Source organism: Triplophysa rosa, linkage group LG16, assembly GCF_024868665.1.
Source record: "Triplophysa rosa linkage group LG16, Trosa_1v2, whole genome shotgun sequence".
Taxonomy (NCBI): Eukaryota; Metazoa; Chordata; class Actinopteri; order Cypriniformes; family Nemacheilidae; genus Triplophysa; species Triplophysa rosa.
The window spans coordinates 13,280,069-13,301,175 of NC_079905.1; the positions used below are offsets into that span (position 1 = coordinate 13,280,069).

A 21,107-nucleotide genomic window follows, 5' to 3' on the forward strand; every position below is an offset into this window, starting at 1 on the left:
CAAACTGTCTCTCTAACAAAACAAATCCAAAAGATGTGAAGTATGTCAATGAAGCTAAATAAACCATGCCGTGTTATAAATAATGTGGGAATGGACGGCTGGACATCTGTCCATTCCCACATTATTTATAACCCTGGATGCTTTATTTAGACAGATAGAGATGAGAGAGAAATGGGTAAATCAACAAGAGTGAAAGTTACGATTCGGACTGACTATAAGTGTGAAAATCTACATGAGTAGAAATAGCATAATTATATGTTGTACAGAGAGAAATCGGAAGCCTCGAATGAACGGACATCAGCCACAATGCAGTGCTGTTTTACATGTGTCAAGAGGGTTTTCCCCTCGTGGAATGAAACACGCTTGTTTTGACAGGGAATGCCAGAAACATTCGTTTTGGGCTGAAAAGACGGGCAGATTCCTAACTTTGCCGTGCAAGTGTAAGATGTGTTCTGACTGTGCTCATCATCCTGCCATCATAGAAGAATTCATCTACTGCTCAGATGGATTGCAGATCAAATATATATTGGCCATTTTCCAAACGGAATTGAGCATACAGGTGCCCTACTCCCTTCTAAGGGCTGAGCCCTTGAAGTGAGATTGTAGGGCATTACAATCTTATGTACGTGTTCCCGAACTCCCTTCCAAATACCGCATGTGCATGCAGATTCTATGTATTTATTTACAAAGAAGATTTTGTATGAGTTTTAAGGGGGCGTGACCAAAACAGAGCCACTGGTATAAAGAAACACATTTGCTACAATTAAACATGTTAAACATATTTTCCTACACAACAGACTAGCTTATCTTTCCACCCACTTCAATAATATTTTTATCACTGACAAAAACATTGGCCGTTTCTCAATAAGCCTTCTTCATCGGTCTTGTGTCCTCGTGTTCTCGCTCTACGTCATCAACCGTCAAAGTTCGGTTCCAATACTTTAAGAACTTAACCGGATGTGTTCTTGATATCATGGATGCATTGAATGCAGACTTGCACGTACCGAACCCGCTTGAAGTCCCAAAACTCATTGCAGCTGCATTGCAAAAGAAAATAGCCATTGTTTTAATCTAAAGTAATTGTCTCTGAATCAGATTTTGATGTAGCCTCACAAATTGCATTCTCCATCTGAAAAATCCAAACTTAAACCTTAAAAGCTGCAAGACATGCAGACAAAATAGTTTCAATGAAAATTGCAACTTTAGGTCTCGTGCGCAGACAAGACTATCAATAGTCAAAAATCTGAGATGATGATTTGATTCCATTGGACGACTTGAGCTCAGCTCAAGCAGATTCTTTGCTTCACAACCTTAACAGAGAATTATAGTTCATTCATTTCATTGCAAACTAAAATGTGCTTCACACATCCAACAAATGCCAACAGATGCCAACATTATGCATTCTAATGCTGCATGTTAGCTGTTCGATTGTAAGATATCACACACTACCCCAAAAAACACCAGCAGCTTTTGGAAACTGATGCTTGTCAACGTTTGTTCAGATGGTGTGAACTACACTAAATATGGTTTTAGGCACATTCAATGTAATGAAAAAATCTGCACCTTGACTGAAAAGGTCAACTATTCGAAAGCACACACAAAAATAGTGAAAAATGAGATTCATTTGCTTTAACCTTTAACAAGTATGCAAGCCCTCTGTAAATACATCTGCTGTAAGACACATGCGTTTTCCAAAACCAATACCCTTCAGTCACTGTGACTACATGCCAAAAAGAATTTCCTTTAAACATGATGTTGACATGATCACAGGGGATATGAGATGCACTGTAAATCAATAAATCTTTATGAAATACCAATCAAAAGTCAAACAACAACTATCTGATCTTTCTTTGAACAGCTTGAATTCAATTAAGCCATAAATATAACAAACGTCCAATATTACTTAAGAACCAAAAGTCTGTGAAATGCATACTGTATCAAAAAGGAATATCTTTTGTAAAAAAAAAAAAAACGTTTATACACACTATAAACTATAAACACAAAAAGATAATTGATGCTTATATGCAAAAACGGCTCATTCTAAAAACCTTCGATATCTAATGTCAGAATCCCAAATTTATTATTGCCCAACCGCCCACATTTGCACATCAACTACGTCTGTCTGAAACATGGCTGTCCAGCCTCAGTAAAGTGGCAAGAAGAGCAAGAGATGTACCCCAGACATCAGTTTCCAATGCACGCAATAACAACATTCCAATTATTTCACTGTTGGAGTCTGTTAGTTGTCTGTATGGGCAACTTTTCCTGTCACCTCAAATCACAGAGGAGCAGATGAAGCTGACAGAGTTCTGCTGTTACCTTCCTCTGTAGGGTGTCTGCCATCAGAGTCCATAATGGCTGTGTTTCCTTGACAGAGCCTTTTACACGGACCCTTTGAGCTATAGGCTGAGAGGAGAAACAAACGTCGGAGGCAAGTAAAGCCAATTGCCCATAAATAAATCAAGTGAACAAAAACGGGAAGTAAAAACAGGTTGTTAAAGAAACTGTGGACAAGTTTAAGTGACAAATGCAAGAGGCTAAAGAAGTTTTCTGGTCTAGCTAGTCTATTCAGGGTTGCACGGTGTGCTACAGTAGCATCACAATGCTAAAGCTTCAAAATACCTGCGATGCCGCTCGATTTTTGTGTAGTAGCGCAATGTTGCGCATTAACATTCATTTGAACACTTACACCTGCCTTCTTGCTGTGTTTCTCTCCTAATTTAATTTGTGTTTTGAATGACTTTCGTAACAACTTTTCTTAGTCCCTTATTGGACTTTTCTCTCTGAAAAGCACGCCCACGTGTCAACCAGCGAGCGCTGGTTGCTCCTTCAATGTGCTCCTTCATTTGCGAAGTTCAGTTTTGTTGGTTTGTTCACTGCATTTAAGCGAGGAAGGTTATATAAACGATGGCTATAACGCTGGATTTGGAGATCGTTTGAAACTGATAGATGGAGTGGTCCCAGCGCTAAAAGATGCCGGACATGAACCGCACGTGGTAAGTGAACCTGAGTCAAATGTCTGTGTTTTGTTGGCAATCAGGGGCCAGTGCATAATGTAAACAACACGAATCAACAGTTATGCAGGGATAATGCGATGATGTATTGTGTGCTTGTGCTTTAGTTGCGCCCCCCTTCACGCCTTCGTCTGTTTTCGTAAATAATTGTACGGCTGTATCTGTTATTTATAAATGTGATTAAACTAAAGACTCTTCGAAGATACTAAGTATGCATTACTACTCTATAGGTACTCAAGGTTAATATGAGATCGGCAGAAACTGTGTGTGTTACCTCTGCTTTAAAGCCTGATATTTCCTTTTATAAACATTTCTGTATAAACGAAATTTGTTGCACATTTGATTTAGTTCCCACTTGAAAAACGTTCTAGTGTACTTTAGTATTTACTTAAGTAAACTTTACTAAAATTCATAGATTCTATGAATCAAAAAAGATACTTTTTTCATACCATGAAAAAAGTATTAAACTTTAATAAGTAAATTTTAAAGTATACTACAGTATTTGCTACTAGTTAATAGTTAATACTAGAAAATATTGTAGTAGAGTAAAACAGTTTACTATAGCAAATAGAGCCTACAAAATGTATACACAAAATTGTATGTATATACGCATATGTATGTTTATGTCTTCACCTAACCTGAAAAACTAGCAATTTAAAGATGAGGTGAATTTCAAGATGCCCAGAATCTCCAAGAATACAAGGCAGTTCTTCAGAAAGTGGCGAAATGGATTGTGCATATCTGTCAGTGTCGTTCTCATCTTTCTTCGCCAACTCCAGCTTATTTCCATCTCTGAAAAGAAGCTCGAGTTTACAGAGAGACCTTGTTAAGCGACACATGGAATGTGGGCGAGCAAGCTGCCTTCATATACAAGATCCCAAATGCATCACAAAGAGGTGAGAGCCGTTTTCTACATAGAGATCATTTCAATATTTAATGCCCTTTCTAAAGCTAAAAAGTGACGCGGTCGCAATCCAATTTGGCGGTGACTACACAGACGCCGCATAAAAATGAAGCGCGGATGCAAAAGAGATGAAATATGGTTCTCCACAGTGTTTCACGGAGAAGAAACATCTAACGTTCATTCCGTGACCCTGTTTTCCTGCTGAAGTGTTTCGCACTAATTCCATCCTGACACCGGAGCGAGAGGCAGATGCACCATACAAAAGAGACCCACCAACAGTATGAAATATCAAACAGACGCACATCATGAATGAGTAATTGAGAATGACTGCGGGGCAGAGCGCACGCTGAGGAGCGTCTTGGCGCGAACGCTTCCTCATCTTCAGATGCGCATCTTTAAGCCAATCAGATGGAGCTGCCAATGACAGCGCCATATTCTCCCTGCGTTCGCTATTCTAACAGAAATGGAAAGATGGATTCGGAGGGGAATGAGATTAGTGGTGTATAAAGGAAAAGTTTTAGCTGCATTATTTTCTTCTGTAATCTGGGTGAGGTGCCAGAATACAAATCATTTGTTTGCAGCGTGCAATAATGCGTAGAAAAGATTGCCAAGGCTGGGATCATTTGTCGGTGAAGGAGGAGAGAGTGATTTTTCAGTTTTATGTAAACATATGCTGAACATGCTGTAAAGAAATGACATGGAAAACATGTTTAGCTCGAATTCATTCACACATCAGAGATGTTATCCAATGGCTTTATTTTTGTGTGTAAAAACTCAATCGTAAAATCACTTTATGTTAAAGCAACATCTGAATTGAGATTATCAAAATATTTACAATTTAAATGCAAATTAATTTAGAAAACAGGTATTTTATTAAGCAGTTAATAACAACAACAACAACAAAAACAGGTGGTATGCCTTCTTTTCTGATATGTTAAGGTCACTTATATAACAGCATAAAGTTACCTGAAGTTTCCTTGCAGCATTGATATATATTTTAAAAAGCAGGCATTACTAAACAAAATTAAATAATTCATAATGCATTCAATACAATACAGTGCAAATTTATTGTCAGTGTGAAAAAACCTTTTGGCCATTTATTTTGTCGGGACTCTACAATAGACCACTTCGGAAAACGTAAACAACGCTGGTCCAGAAGAACTTTTAACATCTTTAACACTATGTCTACACCGGACGCGGCGCGACAAACGACAAAACGCATTAGAACCCATTAGAATTTAAAATTTGGTCCACACTGGAAGCGGTGCGGAGCGACAAAAAGCCGTGTGTCGGGTCGCGTCCGGTGTAGACACTGTGTAAGATTCAATTGAAGAGTTTATTTGCAAAAACAGATTATGTATTATGTTTTTGTTGTGTTAGCTGTATTTTTTGTTATTATTACTTAATCAAAACAACCCAAATGCAGTTTGATTTACATTAATTGGAATGCACAATAACAAAAATACATGATTTTTGAGATTTTGTTTTTGCAAATGAACTTCATATGTAGGATTAAAAAAGTAGTAAAAATAAAATACATACAAATTAAACTTGCTTCTGGACAACTATAGTGGTCTATAGTTAGTTCTGGGAATGTTTGAATATCAAAAATATTAATATAAAAATGGCCACAAATTATAAATATTTTAAACCTCATTTGTAAACACAATGTATGTTTGATTGTTTTTCATACTTCTATTCATACAAGGTACAAAAAAGTTACCATATTATGGATTTTAACGTAATAGCAACACAATGTTTAGGATTCAAACACAAACTGACAAACAAGGAAAAGCCAAGCACATAGCCCTCCCATTCAAATCCATAGATAAAATCCTTAATCGCATCCTTATCGTCACAGAACCTGGAAACATCTGTCCAGTATTGAATCACACATGCTCTCCGAGAATCACATGTTTGTGTATATAAAGGTAAACAAATTTACCCAAAGACTATGTTCAGCATCTCTGTCATCTTATGGGTTAATGTAAACTATATATCTAATCATTACAGATTTGATCAAATCTGACAATTACATCAACATCATTAAAAAAGTCAACAAGCAGTCTCCCTCACCCATAAGGCACTTGAGTAAAATTAATAAACAGATCTACATTCAGTTCTTAAACACACAAGAGACATCAGAAATGACTGATGTAATAAATATTTGTGAGTGACAAATTAATAAAACTAACTAACAATGCAAAACTGACCTGAAGACTTTACATCCATGTTTTCATGCAACAGACTATTCAGCATTGTTTTCTCCACAACAGATGGAAAATATAAACCTAAATCAAATCATTCTGAATACAATCTAGTGTCTGCTGTGACATTCAGCCCTCGGTTTTATTAACACGCGCTATTCAACAGCAGGTGAATGACTACAGTACACCAGCGCACGTTCTCATATATCACAATCATCCTTCTACATTTCGACTAAAACCAGCATCTCAATAACAGCATACACATCTATTGACATTACAGACACAAACAGGAAGGAATGAGAGAAGATGGAGGATGCCAAAGGACGGGGATGAAAATGAAGGAGTTGGCACCATCTAGTGTTCATGAAGAACACAGTAGCATTTGTGTTTATCAGAGCCTAACCTCAATACTCGGCCAAAAATACTCACAAGAGGCTCCAGGTGCCAGCAGGATCAGATTTAGATCAGAAACCAGATCACAGTAAAGTTTTTAAAATGCTTTGAAAACAAGATATAGTAGACTTGAAGGTCATATGAAATGTTAAATAAATAAAAGCAACTCTGGTGAAACAGCTTAAAATAACTCCAAGTACCAGCTTGTAAAATGTTCAGTTCAACAGAGACCCACGACCAGTTAAAAATTGCTAAAATATACAAAAACTAAAGGAATTTTTAATGCCCTGTCCAAAAAAGTTAAAAATCGAATATTAATTTTCTAAAACTAAATCATCTTCACTTTAATCCATACAGCCTGTGCTCTATGAGTCGCTAGAAACGCACAATCAGAATTAGCAGAATAGCAGAAAGTACCTATGCAGGAATGGTCAATAAACTTGTGTGAGCTGCCGTTTAAAAATGCCCTATCTATCTCTAAAGCAGGTTAAGGGTGTGAGGAAAACCTCTGTGCTATGTTCTTTCTTCGAAGAACCACTTCTGTGAAGCGGAGTCCGAGCATGGTCGGAGAGCGGGGCCTGGGCTCCCGGTGTCCGTCCGGTCCACTGCCTGAACACACAGCTGAGTTTGAACGTGGTACAGAGTGCCGTCCTGCCAATGCAAAAGTTATGAGAGGTTATCAAAGGAGCCGAGAAGAAAAGTGTTTAGATTTTACCAAATAAAATGATTTTGTTGTGGTCCAGTTGCTAGGATGTTCTGGGTGGTAGCTAGGGCACTGCAATGCAGTCGCTAGGATATTCTGAGGGGTTGCCAGGGCATCACTAAGTGGTTGCTAGGGCACTGCTTTGTGGTCTCAAGGATGTTCTGGGTGGTTGCTAACGCACTGTAATGCAGCTGTTCGGATGTTCTGGGTGGTCGCCAGGGCATCACTATGTGGTTGCTAGGGCACTGCTTTGTGGTCTCTAGGATGTTCTGGGTGGTTGCTAGCGAACTGTAATGCAGCTGCTAGGATTTTCTGGGTGGTTGCTAGGGCCCTACAATGCAGTCGCCAGGATCTTCTGGGTGGTCACCAGGGCATCACTATGTGGTTGCTAGGGCACTGCTTTGTGATCGCTACGATGTTCTGGCTGGTTGCTAGGGCACTACAATCCAGTCGCTAGGATGTTCTGGGTGGTCGCCAGGGCATAACTACGTGGTTGCTAAAGCACTGCTTTGCAGTCGCTAGTATGTTCTGTGTGGTTTCTAGGAAATTCCTATGTGGTTATTAGGGCATTGCAATGCAACTGATAGGACATTCCACGTGGTTGCTAAAGCATTGCTGTGTAGTGTTCTCGATTGCTTGGGAATTGCTGGAGGTTGAAAAAAACATCTGATTTCTTAGAAAAGTAATAGCACACCTGTGCCACAGGCTACACGGGAGCACTTTGTGCTCTCTCATTCCCTCTGAATACTTTAACGCCTTTGGCCTTCTAGAACTGCAAGCTCAGCCAACCCCAGAATCCCTGTCTGTCGTCACATTGGTTTTATGGAGTAAACGTACCTGCAGAGTTCACACTAAGGTTTCCTACTGAAATTTCACTGCAAGCCACACCGAAACCTTTTGACACGCTGCCCGTGACTTTCTCAAGTAACACCTCAATGTGACATGTATCATGAGCTTTCTTTGCTTCGAGTCTGCAAAGGACCCTTGTTAGTGTGCACAGTTCTAGTATTGGTAAATTGCCAAACAATTCATGCATCCATTTGTTCCATCTGTGTGGGTTTGCTAGTTCTCGTTTAACTATTTTTTGTGAAAACCAGATTACTTAATTAAGGAGCTAGTGAACCCAAAAATGAATGTTAAGTGTTCCAGGACCCCTGTTTTTTAATTATTCATATTTATTTGACAGATGTTTTTATAAAAAGCGAACTACGATGCTTTCAAGGGATCGTACAGGGTACCTTGGCATTGAGGGAGCTAAGGGAACACAATTCGCTCGCAATGACGTGTTCAGTGATCTCACCTCTCTGAACAGGAACTTCTGGTCGTCAGGCACGGATTCCTGGGGCTTACTGCAGTGATGCATCGTAAGAAAGGTGGAAACAGTATCAGCTACGACACAGCCGGCGGGCTTCCTTGTGTTATAACGGATCTCGTGAAGCGTGGAGTATTCAAAGAACTATCACACGAAGAGAGAAACAGCAAGAAAGAGAGTTTCATCCACTGACAGAGTCATTACAGGCTTTGGTTAATCACATCAATGCTTTAAATCTTAATCAAAACATTCTTCTGATGCTCGATCAGATTGAGAGGGACATATGTACAACATCAAGGCGACAGATAGGAGAATTTTTTTTGCATTCATAGAGAGAATGCATTAGAGGAGTGTTGTTGTGCTGTACATATGGCTCGTATCGTGCACTGATAAGTCCCCAGGGCTCGCCTGTCTCCCCGCAGAGCGGGAGGAGATATATGAAGTTGCACTGCAGTGCCGGAGTCAAAAACAAGCTTGCAGTACACAATACACTATTTACTGCAGTTTATTATGAGGTTTTAACAAGCAATGAGACACCTTTTGATGTATATTCCTGATAAAGAATGTGTAGGCTAAAGTGTGCCTGGGAAAGGAACAAATCAGTATTTATTTACTAACTCTCTTTATAGCGATACTTTTAAAACATCTCCTTTTGTGTTTCTGCAAGATAACAACAAACAGGTTGGAACAGCGTGATTTTTTCTTCCAAACCAGTTAAGCGCAATCCCCGCCCCTTGAGCGAAAACACCACCCCGCAACGTCTCTACTTCGATTTCATTGGTCAGCTACATTATAGCGCTGATTGGCCATTTGTGTGCCAGGTTTGATTCGCCTTGCATAAACGATATGTGCCGAAATAATACCTGGGAGATAACCAGTTCTTTAAAAGTACAAATAAGTCATCCTGCTACTTAAAGGCAGGGTGGGTGATCCTGTCCAGAAACATTTTTTGTCATATTGATTGGAAATCTCTTTACATGCTGATAGCAATCAAGAACTATAGTTGTCAAATAATATTTTTAATAATTATATATCATCTGTGAAAGGCGTAGGATCAAAAAACGTTCGCCCAATCAAAACGTTCTGGCCGAACGCTGTGACTGGTCATGTGTACATTTTCAGCCAACGTATTTTGCATACCACTGCGCACCCTGTTTACGCAGACATCATACGTCATCAACGCGCTCACGCCCGCTGTGTTAATGTAGGGAGAATGGCGGACAATCAGCAACAATCAAACTTTCCTGCGGAACCGACAACAAGTAAATCTACAAAATGAAAGTCAGTTTTTGAAAAAGTAGTGACGAAAAAACGTCTCCATCATTAAACAGGAAAAACAGGAATAACTTGAATTACCATCGGTTCAGCTTTTACACGATGGAGACAGCTCCGCAGGCAAAGGGTCTGAAAGACGATACCATGGTTGCTCTCTTTCTTTTGGACAGGTATGTACATGAAGAATTTAATGGATTTAGTTTGTAATTCGTTACGTGGATTTACAAAATACATTCATGTGTTTGTAGGAGGCGTGGCTTTGGACGGCGAATCGCATAGATGGTGGGATTATCATTTCAGTGCTAGCAGGCTAAAGTTAGCACCTTTCCAAATCAACCACCCCACCTTTAACGCTGACAGAAATTTGTCCATGGTTTGTCCCTAGTTTGTCAACGTTTTAACTGAGATGGTCCAACATTTAAACACACAACAGTTATTAAAATAAGGCAGTAGTGCGATGGATGCTATTCACACAAGTGCAAATAGCATATTTTTAAAGCACTATATGCTAAACTAAGTGAAAGTCAGCAAAAGACAAGTTTTTTTATAATAATAATAATAAACCCTTACCTACCCCCTAACCTATTGAAAATAAATACCTTTATGATCTGATATGTGATGGGAAAGGTATTTGGCCCAAGGCAGTTTCGAATCCGGGTCTCTAATCTCAAAGCAACCAATAACGTTACACACGCTTAACGCTCTGCGCCACTGGAGTAGTTAATTTTACCTCTGTCATTTTCTGTAATCTAATCAGATACCAGTAGACACCGTTAGTGATTTAGTTGTGTATCCACCAAACGGACTTTAGTTTTTTACATTCATTCATTGCATATGAATGTACATAAAAAATAGAGAAATACAACATTGGACATGAATGACATCACTACACAGAATTAATAATGGAAATAATAGCTACATTCAAAAAACGGTTATCAAAAACACGTGTCTATTTTAAATTTGAAGATAATATTCCAAGCCCTATATGATGCTTTTCTATTTTTTCGCTAATACAACATATTACAGTATTAACAGAGTTGACCAATGAAATAGCTAGATACGCGAGTCATGGCGGCAGGGGCGTGGTTTGCGCTTTACTAGTTTGGGGGGGGAAATCACGCGTTGGAACAACATAAGAGCGAGAACATACAATTTTTTTAGTCAAATTTTTTATTTTTTTTATCAAACACTAATGGTTCAGTTTGGCTACCTCCAAAATTTACCTGGTTTTGTCCCATGCCGTGACATTGGTAAAGGATGACACGATGACCCGCCATATTATGATCATCTGGTGGGTTGTAGTCAAAGCAGAAGTTGGCCATTCCTTTATTCTTCAGCTAGCATCACAAGAGATAGATGAACATCGCAAACATTATCTAAGCCTGTGTCATAGATAGTGGCTCATTTCCTACTGCTATGAAAACATTGCACTGAATGGTGAAGCTAATTTCAGCATTATGGGAAGTTTTTTTTTACCCAGACATTTTGCAACTTAAAATTACACTGACTTGTGACTTCTACATAAGTATTTACCATCATTGAGCAACTGGTCTATCTTTATTCATGTCACTGCGAAAATAAAATTTGCTACTTGGAATAGCCGTTTAACTTTATATTCAATACCTGTGCATGCAAGTATAAATACAAAAGCTTGTCTTTTCTCACCATCCCAAACATCCCAGGCCTGTCCTCTGGAACTTGGATGTCAGGGTAGATGTTATCCAAGAACCACTTGAAGTTCTTACATCCAAGACGCATTCGAAGTTTCCGTCTCTCAGTCACATCACCATACGCCTCCTGAAATAACAGAGTTGGTATTTAGTGAGTGCATTTTCTTCTTGGGACATCAATTTATTTCATCATTTTTTAGTAAGTGTGTAATAAGAATTCAGATAACAATGTGCTAGATTACAAGAACAAGACTTATAAAGAAACTTTATGAAGAAAATTTTGGTCTGCACAGAAGTTGCCACCCCTAATCTGGGGTGTTGTGGATCGTTGCCAGGGTGTTGCTATGCAGCTGTAAAGGCTAATTAACACGAATACAATAAACGTTTGTTGGATCGATGTGAATGAGAATTTAGAATGTTTGTGTTTGTTAGGAGAATTAGGCTTAAAGTTGTTTTTATCCCATTGCTATGAAGCTGTTAGTGCTCTAAATAGCTCCTAAAACATTGTTAGGCCCGATTCACATTTCGCGTCTTTTTCACGCACATATTCGTTTCTTTAAATGTAGGCAAGGGCAAATAGGGGGCGACGCGGGTCATTTTAAGAGAGAAAGCAGCGCGGCTCACGTTTTCCGCACGGTTTTAGACGCGAAATGTGAATCGGGCCTTAGGCGGCAGCCCAGGTCCAAAGACCCAGGGGTCTTTCTCATATTTTGGATTTTATTTTTAAGTCCCACGCATGAACAACCTGTCCTGAAAGTAGTCAACCAATTCATCATCTAGTTGTGTTCATAACTTTGAGTATAACCACATTTTCCAATAGTTCCAATAGTTTCCAAAAGTAAAAAGCAAGTAATCCTTGTGATAACAAGTGCCATTCTTAATACGCTTCCTTTATACCACATAGATTTTCACAAAAAGCCTGTAGTCCAAACATGCAGTTTTACGCTCCTGTTGACTAAACCATTCGGATGCAAAACCCAGCAGTGGTGAACCACAAAACGTTATAGTGTGCAACATCCTCTCCTCTGTAAAAACAATGCAATATGAATCAAGACTGAAAAAGGCCAAATGCCTGTACTGTAGTTTGTTGTTTGACAGGATATCCCCTCATAACTGATCTTACAAGCAGGTGACTGGTGAGTGATAACCCCACAATAAGACACATAAGAAGTTTGTGTACGTTCTCAAAGTTTTGGTGCAACATTAAAGTAGAAAATTATAGATTTTAAATTTGAAAATGTTTTTTATTAAGCAAGCAATTTTTGTAATTCAATAGAAAAAGGTCACGAAAGAGGCCAAAGATAGAACATACAGTAGATTGTTCTTCACAGCAGTTTCTCAATAGCATTTCTTCCATAACATCCCTAATAAAACAGCTGTGTGCTTTATGATGAATTGCTTACTTTTCCAATATTGATTTTTCTCACAAATATTCCTGTTTTTTTCCTTTCCCCAGTCAAAAACGAGCACTCAATGAAAAAAATGTGTTTTTGTCCCTGAGGTGGACATGTACAGTTTGAATTAAATTAAGCCATTGAGACCATTTGAGATCCATCACAGAACGCCATGTTGTTGATCTTAAGGACACAGTGGCACAAACAACAGATTTTGGCCATAAATAAAAAATGCTGCGAGACTCGGTGTGAGAAAGAGAGCTATCTTCTTACGAATGAGCGTGGCAGAAGAGTATGAAGGTTGTCAAACCCGATCCACCCTGGCAAGTCTGGTGTTTGCCTGTGGTTTATACCCGAGGAGAGAGGGAAAAAGAGCCTTATCTGCTGGCATCACATCAGATAGATTCAGAGAGGCTGGTGCCAACCTGGCAACATCTCCAAGGTTGAGATACAGAAGGGTTACCCGATCCGTCAATAAGAGCACCTCTTTCTTTAACTACAGGGCTCAGCAGGGTGCAAGCACAAGGGCGGCTGGATGACAAACACACGGGTTGAGAGAGGTGCCACCTAATAGTACTGTAGTAATTTCACATCAAGCAGAAAATGTCACCTGAGGAGATCCATTTTCCTGGGTTTGTGTGTGCGTACACACCCGGCTACAGGTCAAACATACGTTCACAATACAAAATTCACATACATTATATTCGAATACATTCACAGTGATGTTTTCTAAAGAGCATGTCATCGGTTCTGTGATTCCTTTTTCTTGTAACTTGCGAAGCATGTGTTTTAACAGCATCTTAATATAAACTGGTTGTAAAAGTGAAGTTGGTTCATTTCTTTAATGGGTTAAAGTCCATTCATTCAGATTATCACTCAGAAGCGTTCATAATGTCTCTATATGGCATTTTTATAAGCTTTGTAATGTTTTGTTAAAAATATATATTTAGGAAGAACTGCTATTTATTACACTGTATTGATAAAATAATACATACAGTATAAACAACAACTACTTATTTTTTAACATTTTATTTTTAAATAAAATCTGTGCATAGTTGGTTTTCACCAATACCATTTACTTAATAATAATTAATTTGGAGAATATTTTTACCATAATGTGATTCATTCTAGATAAAGTATATAATATTTATTGTTTATATTTCTCTGGAGATTACGCAGTAATAAATAGAATACTTGCATATTCAGCAGTCTATAAATTATTATTGTTAGATTACGTATATATATCAATTTATTTGTAAAATATATAAAATGTTTTAGTTTCTTAAACACTTAAGTTTTGTTTCACCATTTATAAATGTCAGTTGGTAATAAAACACTGACTAAAGCATCACCGAAAACACAAATACCATGATAACACAATATACCGCCATAAAAGGCCCAACAACTATCGCAATATGAAAATTGTACCGACACATGATTAGCGTGAAGTATTTCATCACTATTTTTTGTCTAAACTATTTGACTGCCTTTTAATTTTGCATTACGTATTCTGAATCTACATAAACATCTGATTTCATAAAATGACCTAAAAACCAAACACATTCCCCTCAATACATAAATTTCACAATGTATTGACAATATATTAATCAAAACGGTGAACGATATCAAATGTATCTAGCTGTACCGCCCGGCCCTAGTAAACAGTGCAGAAATTGTGCATATCCTCTTTCACAAAGGCTACATGAATGGTCACAGTCTATTTACACTGCAGCACAGCTGTCACATAGATTGACTTGTGATAAACGTTGTCTTGGAAAACGAGCAGACAAGCAAACAAAAGCCAAGTTATACAACAGACTGTACAAGTAGGCGTACCAGACGGGCATGGGGGTTGCGATGGTAGTACACGTCTTTGTATTCATCCATCCAGACCTCTGCCGCCCGCACGCTGTTGGCCAGGGCCTTGCTCCTCGAGTATGGCGCCTTCTTCGGGAAGACGTGACCCACGTGCGAGCAAGGGTGGATCTCCAGAGTCCCCCCACACTGCCAGATCTGATCAGACATAATAATTACATTACAGTTTAAAAAATAAATAAACTTGTCTGTGTTATTTTGTTGACAAATTCTTGGTGCTCTTTCCCCAGGTTAAAACAACTCTTAAACTGGTGTCTAAGTAACAGTGTTGGCATCCTTGAGGGGATGTGAGCTGACTAATAAGAGGACTATGAGTAAGTAAACGCTGCATAAACACAGAGTGAATGACGGTTTAGTCATTGTGCTGGTCGGCAAGACACTTAGTAAGGGTGGCGGCTGACCTCATGACCTTGCGAGCGGGACTCACACATTTTTTAAACTGTGATAGTGGCCATCTGTCAAAAACATGTTCGCTAACTTTCTCGACACAGAAATGTGAGGAAATGCCCTAAATTTACCCTAAACGAAAACTCCAGGTTCTCTCCGCCCCACACCTCCATTCCAGTGTCATATGTGCCCAGGTAATGGAAGTACTTCTTACTGACTGCAAATAAACCACCGGCCATGGTAGGAGACCTGGATCAGGAAAAGACATGTTGCATGCTAAGAAAATAATAAAGCATTGTTTATCTGCGCATGATGTCTGCATTGTTTTAGTTCACTAGACGTAAAAGCACAAACACTCCTGCCACAAAAATCTGTGTCAAGCAATTTGCATGTTTTCGAATGCTAAATTGTTGGTCTATTCGTCTCTTTTGTCTTCCACAGAGTAAAGAATGTCATATAGGTTTGAAAAACATGCAGGTGGGTAAAGTATTACTTTTTCTGCTGAAAATCTCATTACCGTAACGCATCCAGCTATGTGTGAGTGCATGATTTGTTGAAATTTCAAGAGAGTAAATTTGAAATATTCTGATAAAAAATATGTTCTACTAGATTTTATCAAATGATACAACTTTTAAATTTTGAACTCTGTACCTTTCAAATGGGTACCAGGTTAACAGATTTCTGTATATTTCTCTTCTTAAAAGTTTAAAATTCTCTTAATACGACAATACTGATTATCATTACTGTAACAATTAATTTGCTAATTTTTTAGCAAAAATAATTTTGCTAAAAATTATACTAAAAGAATATTTCTGCGGTCTTCTGATTATTTGGATCAAGAAACATTTCTTTGCCTGGTTCAGTAACTGCACCCCGCAGGTATATTAACAAGATTTGCCCAAGTAAACACCCTTTTAAAACTCTTTCACTTGCTCTTAATCTACAGATGATAAAGCTTTGCAAATGTGTAAGCCACACCCGAGCTCTGAATCACAAACCTGATGACATCAGTGGAGGAACTTCTGCGTTTCTGCTCGTTTTCTGAGACAGAGTGCCACGTAAACACCAGTCGCCAATCAAATCCTCCGATCTGAGGTTCGCCCGGATTTCCCAGGTACTGAAATGTGTTCCAGTCAATAACATCTATAACCGGGCATACCACAGCAGATGGCTCCTCCTTTATTCTAAAGAAACCAAAGAAAAAGCAGAGGTAAAGATAAACATTAATTACAATAAAACTAACGGTGACATTTAGTTCAACCATGACCTACTGTAGGAGCAAAGCATGCAAATTTGGTTATGCAAATTGAAACGACAGATGAACCCAAGTTAAATGTGTCTTTTGTGACCATCATGCAGGTTTGGGATTTAGGAAGAGATCAACAGCCTCACCTCTGGAGCAAAGGCTCTAACCAGCCCTCATGACACTCGCAGTGGCAATCCAGGAAGGTCAGGACTTCTCCTGTAGCGATGGACGCCCCCAGGAGTCGAGCTCTCACCAAACCCTCTCTCTTCCTCGCTCGAATCAAACGCACCTTTCTCAGATTGGTAATGTGGTTCTCCAGAGGCTCTTTTAAATGATCTGTGGAAGGCATTTGTGGAAAGAGTTGCTGAGAAAAAAAATCAGCATTAAAAATATGTTTATTGGCTTTTATGCTAAAAGAAGTGGTTTGACCACAGGGTGGTGCTCAGACACTAAATGATTCATAGATAAGAATTTATTAGCATTAACACATCTGATATTGTTCTGTTAAAAATAAGCAAAATGCTTTTCGAAAAAGGAACTTGTAATATAGAAGAGGGTCCCTTAAAAGCTATTCAGTTCATTCAACAGTAATTTTGGAAATGTTCAATGCTGTTATTTTCAAAGTAAAGCTAACTTTAATGGAAAAGACGTCTATTTCATAATTAAAAAACAAAATTATTTTATGTACTTTGAGATTTAAATATTCAGTGACAGACTGACGTTTTAAAGGGCCGGATACCTCGGTCGCTGTAGTCATCCACCAGTATGACTTCTGTAAGCAGCAGGTCAGGTGAGGTCTCCAGGACACTGTGCACTGTCCTTAAAAGTGTGGACCAGGCTTCATTGTAGAAAGCTATCACTACCGACGTTGTGGGCAAATTCAGGTAGTCATACTTGAGGGTTCTACACCTGAATGGAAAGATTTTGTAGTTAATGCATAAATACGTATTTTGGAAACTGCGTGCAATTTTTGTCATGATTACCCTTTAAAGGGGTCATATGGCACGAATGCGTGTTTTTCTGTGTCTTTGGTGTGTTATAAGTTGCCCATGCATGTATTAGACACGTAAAATTGCAAAAATGAAAGTGTCGGAACAACAGATGCATTCGATCTAAAAGTGAATGCTCACCCAGACCTGCCTGAAACGCCTCGTGTAACCACACCCCCACAAATCTACGTCAGTTCGTGGTATGAGTTGACAAGACCGACCAAATGTATACGCAAGTAAGTGGGCGTACCTGTCAGCACAATTGCTTTGGAACCAAATATGGTAAGAGGCGTCACATTTTCGTCACACGCTTGCAGTATTTGACCAATCACAACGCACTGATTAACTGGCCAATCATAGCACACCTCGCTTTTCAGAGTGATGAGCTTTATAAAAAATCTGCGCGTTTCAGAGAGGCGGGGCAAAGAGGAGATACAAACATGCACGGTATGCACGGAAAATACAGCGTGTAAATCATGTACACATTGTATCTAAAACAAATGATAATATTTGTTTTAGACGTGTCATATGACCCCTTTAAAAGTCTGCAAGATTTAAAAAGACAATTTTTTCCAATTTCTTAGAATTGCAACAATACAAGTCGTGTTCTTTGTACATTGAGATCCATGCCCATGAAATGCATTATAACATTAATACAATTTTTCTTTTATGTTCTGTGGAAGAAACAAAGTCATACAGGTTTGATATGACAGGAGGTTGATTAAATGATCACAGAATTTGCATTTTGAAGGTGAACTGCTCCTTTAAAGGGATAGTTCACCAAAAATAAAATTCTTTCATCATTCACTCATCCTCATTTTATTCCAAACGTGCATGACTTGGTAAGAACGTTGGTAAACAATAAACACTGGACCTCATTGACGTCCATTGTATGGACATAAAACCACTGAAACATTTCTCTCATTGATATCTTCTTTTGAGTTCCACAGAAGACTCATAGTAAATTAAATGATGACAGGTTGTTTAATTCTTGGATGAGCTGCTCCTTTACAGAATGGAGAAGGAGATCCACTTAATATTGTTTAATAAACGTAACCAATTAAAACACGTGACAATAAAACGCATGCCAAATAGATCGATACTTACAATGGATTCCATCTTTCAGGCAGTCTCCGGTGTAGGGATATTTTCTCGCTGACATATGTGTTTATCTGATGCTTTTTAATGCTCTCCTCTTCCTTTCTCTTCTCTTCATCACTAAGATCTGTGAATTTTACAGCTCGGCCCATCTCTCCCATAGCATTTACATCCAAAGGAGGTTTCTCATAAACAGGTCTCTTATAAAACGCATCGTCCGCATTTCTGTGCTCCTCTGCTGCTACTTCTCGTAGACTCGCAGGACCGCTATCACTCTGAGTATCTTTAGGAAATATTAAATATCCCGCTATAAAAGCCCCAAGCACGCAAATAATTAACTTGGACCGATTCCGTCTGCCACATATTGCCATAATGTGGCCGTCTCGAGCGTCTTGGTTCCTTTCGGCAGTTTGTCATCCAAAGTTCAATCTCATTAGAAGTTCAAGTGACGTTCTCATAAGCATATAAAAGATCGCTTGTTTATAAAGTGCCAGATTTTAAAACTAAATCACAGTGGTGGTAAGCTTACTAAAGATGGTATGTAATGTCTGCGATCCAAGCAAAGCGAAAAGTTGAACGGGATACTTATTTAGTCTGACTAGACTGACTAAAACCAACTGTTGAAATATTGGCTGCGTCTCAAAGTTTAGCATGCTACCTCAACCGCAATTTTGATGATCATAGGTGCGTATTTCCTGCGCATTTTGAGGAGTGGCGAGTCAGCGTATACATATGTTTCCAGTATGCGCAGAAAATACGCATCTTTGACGCAAACAGTTACTTAGCTTAGTTGACTCGAACCAATACTGGTCAAGAATGTTGTCTAGGCAGACTTCTAACTAGATTTGAGACACAACCTTGCAGCGGCACATCCCACATGTCTGCAGATCGATGTAGAGGGATTTGCGTGAGAGATTAGCAGCCTGGTTTGTTGGATAAGAACTGGAGGAAGCATGCAGAAAGAAATTCAGGTCAAATCACAGAGACTTCTTATGAGTTACAGACTGTGACAGCAGCTCTAATCCAAATCCATTTAACGCACAGTTTATAACGTAAATGAAAGCATTTATATGCAGAGAATCAAAGTGCGCCCACTTGTTTTTAGCGCACCAGTCCAGCACGTTTGTGAAAAACTTTCAGGAAGTTAAGACCATTACCCGGTTGTTCCCAAGTTTAAACTCATTTTTATAAAAAAAAAATGTATGACGGTTTAACGCTTCCAATTAGAACTTGAAAATGTGGGTCTGTTCTCCAAATCCCATACTATTTTCCATAAAATTGGCCACGGTTTGGTCCGATAGCCCATGCTTCCGGGTGGGACCACAAGTTAACATTTACTGTCACGTGATTTGGGCATTCGTAAACTACATCAATAACATTTAATCGTGTATTCTCTTTAATACTGTGACAAAACGACGAACAAACTAAGACTGAGTTAAAAACCATTTTGTTGTAAAAATAACATTTCAAAAATGGTCAGTGGTGGTTTGACACCCTCAGAAAGTCATAATAAATATAAGATTAACTATTTTATTTTGTCTCAGCACATCTAAATATGTTACAGGGTCATAGTTTTAGCCTAAATAATCATTCTAGCTTGCTAGCTATTGTAGTTTAGGACAAAACTGGTTTGCACCGTGGTTTGCACGTATTGACAAAAATATGTTCCATTTAATATTAATATTTTCTTATAAAAACAATAAATGCAGTCAACATCACACAACTTCTGTCACAATTTTAAGGAATGTGATATTTTTGTAACAGAGATTGCATACAAAATGAACAAAAAAACTTTTAAGTATTTAAATATTATTTTAAAAAGGTTTTATTTAGGTTAATTAATCAATTCATCGTGTGACTCAGCATGCGAAAACTGAGCTAAAGTCATTTTTTGTGGTTTACTAATTTTTTTTACATAAAATTAACCACAAAATACAAAAACATTCTATGAAAATACAACCTTGATAATATTGACTGAGTAAGGCCATGTCAACGATTGAAATTATAGTAAAATTAATTAATGATTAAAATCAAACTTTGATGCTCAATTAGATTTTGAGACTTGGGCCTGGTTTTTCCAAGTAGAGTCACATGTGTCAAAACATTTTGACATTGAGAAAAGTCAAGACTGGAAAGAAAGTCATTTATGGCACGGCATAATTACCTTTTACGGTTATGGAACACAATGACATTTATGCAAAGACAAAAACGAAGGGTTACGTAGGTAACCTAGTTCTGTGAATGAAGTCAACACGCCACAGTGTTCATTTATTTGATTGTAAGGTATTACTTACAGTTAGTAGATAGGACATTCATGTTTAATAGTTTAATTTGAGGGTGGGGGAAATGTTCTTTGGTACTTGAAACCAGTGTCTCCAGTTCAAGGAAATCTAACCACGCCCCGCTCGTCACCACTTCTACAAATACAGGTGTGAACCGGCCACGCCTTTCTCTTTTCCGACTGGCGGCAGGAATTCCCAGAGTTACCATGCGTTGACTTCATTCACAGAACTAGGTTACCTACATAACCCTTCATTCTATTTCATTTCGGTCAACATGCCACAGTATGGGTCAACTGTGTACCAGATAATCTCATGAGGGGAAAATCCTGTAGCGGGTCGATAAACCACTTCATGCCAT

At 38.5% G+C, this 21,107-nt stretch overlaps 1 protein-coding gene across 1 annotated transcript; it reads right to left on the reverse strand.

The window, feature by feature from the left end:
- Window positions 1-4,637: 4,637 nt before the first annotated feature.
- On the reverse strand, window positions 4,638-19,765 carry galnt12 (UDP-N-acetyl-alpha-D-galactosamine:polypeptide N-acetylgalactosaminyltransferase 12). Its single transcript, XM_057354290.1, has 10 exons — window positions 18,477-19,765; window positions 17,120-17,289; window positions 16,527-16,716; window positions 16,133-16,318; window positions 15,266-15,383; window positions 14,709-14,885; window positions 11,474-11,605; window positions 11,032-11,145; window positions 8,522-8,677; window positions 4,638-7,169 (listed from the first exon to the last, which is right to left on the reverse strand). The coding sequence occupies exons 1-10, from the start codon at window positions 18,836-18,838 to the stop codon at window positions 7,032-7,034; spliced, it is 1,743 nt and encodes a 580-aa protein (XP_057210273.1). The 5' UTR covers window positions 18,839-19,765; the 3' UTR covers window positions 4,638-7,031.
- Between the last annotated feature and the right edge of the window lie 1,342 nt (window positions 19,766-21,107).

What these genes read in the sequence shown, in the direction of transcription:
- galnt12 (XM_057354290.1), bottom strand. Translation starts at nt 18,838, where the DNA reads ATGGCAATATGTGGCAGACGGAATCGGTCCAAGTTAATTATTTGCGTG. An exon ending in GGATGACTACAGCGACCGAG is followed by an intron (nt 16,717 to 17,119) that starts GTATCCGGCCCT and finishes TGCCTTCCACAG; the next exon opens with ATCATTTAAAAGAGCCTCTG. An exon ending in ACGGCATGGGACAAAACCAG is followed by an intron (nt 8,678 to 11,031) that starts GTAAATTTTGGA and finishes TTCGTGTGATAG; the next exon opens with TTCTTTGAATACTCCACGCT.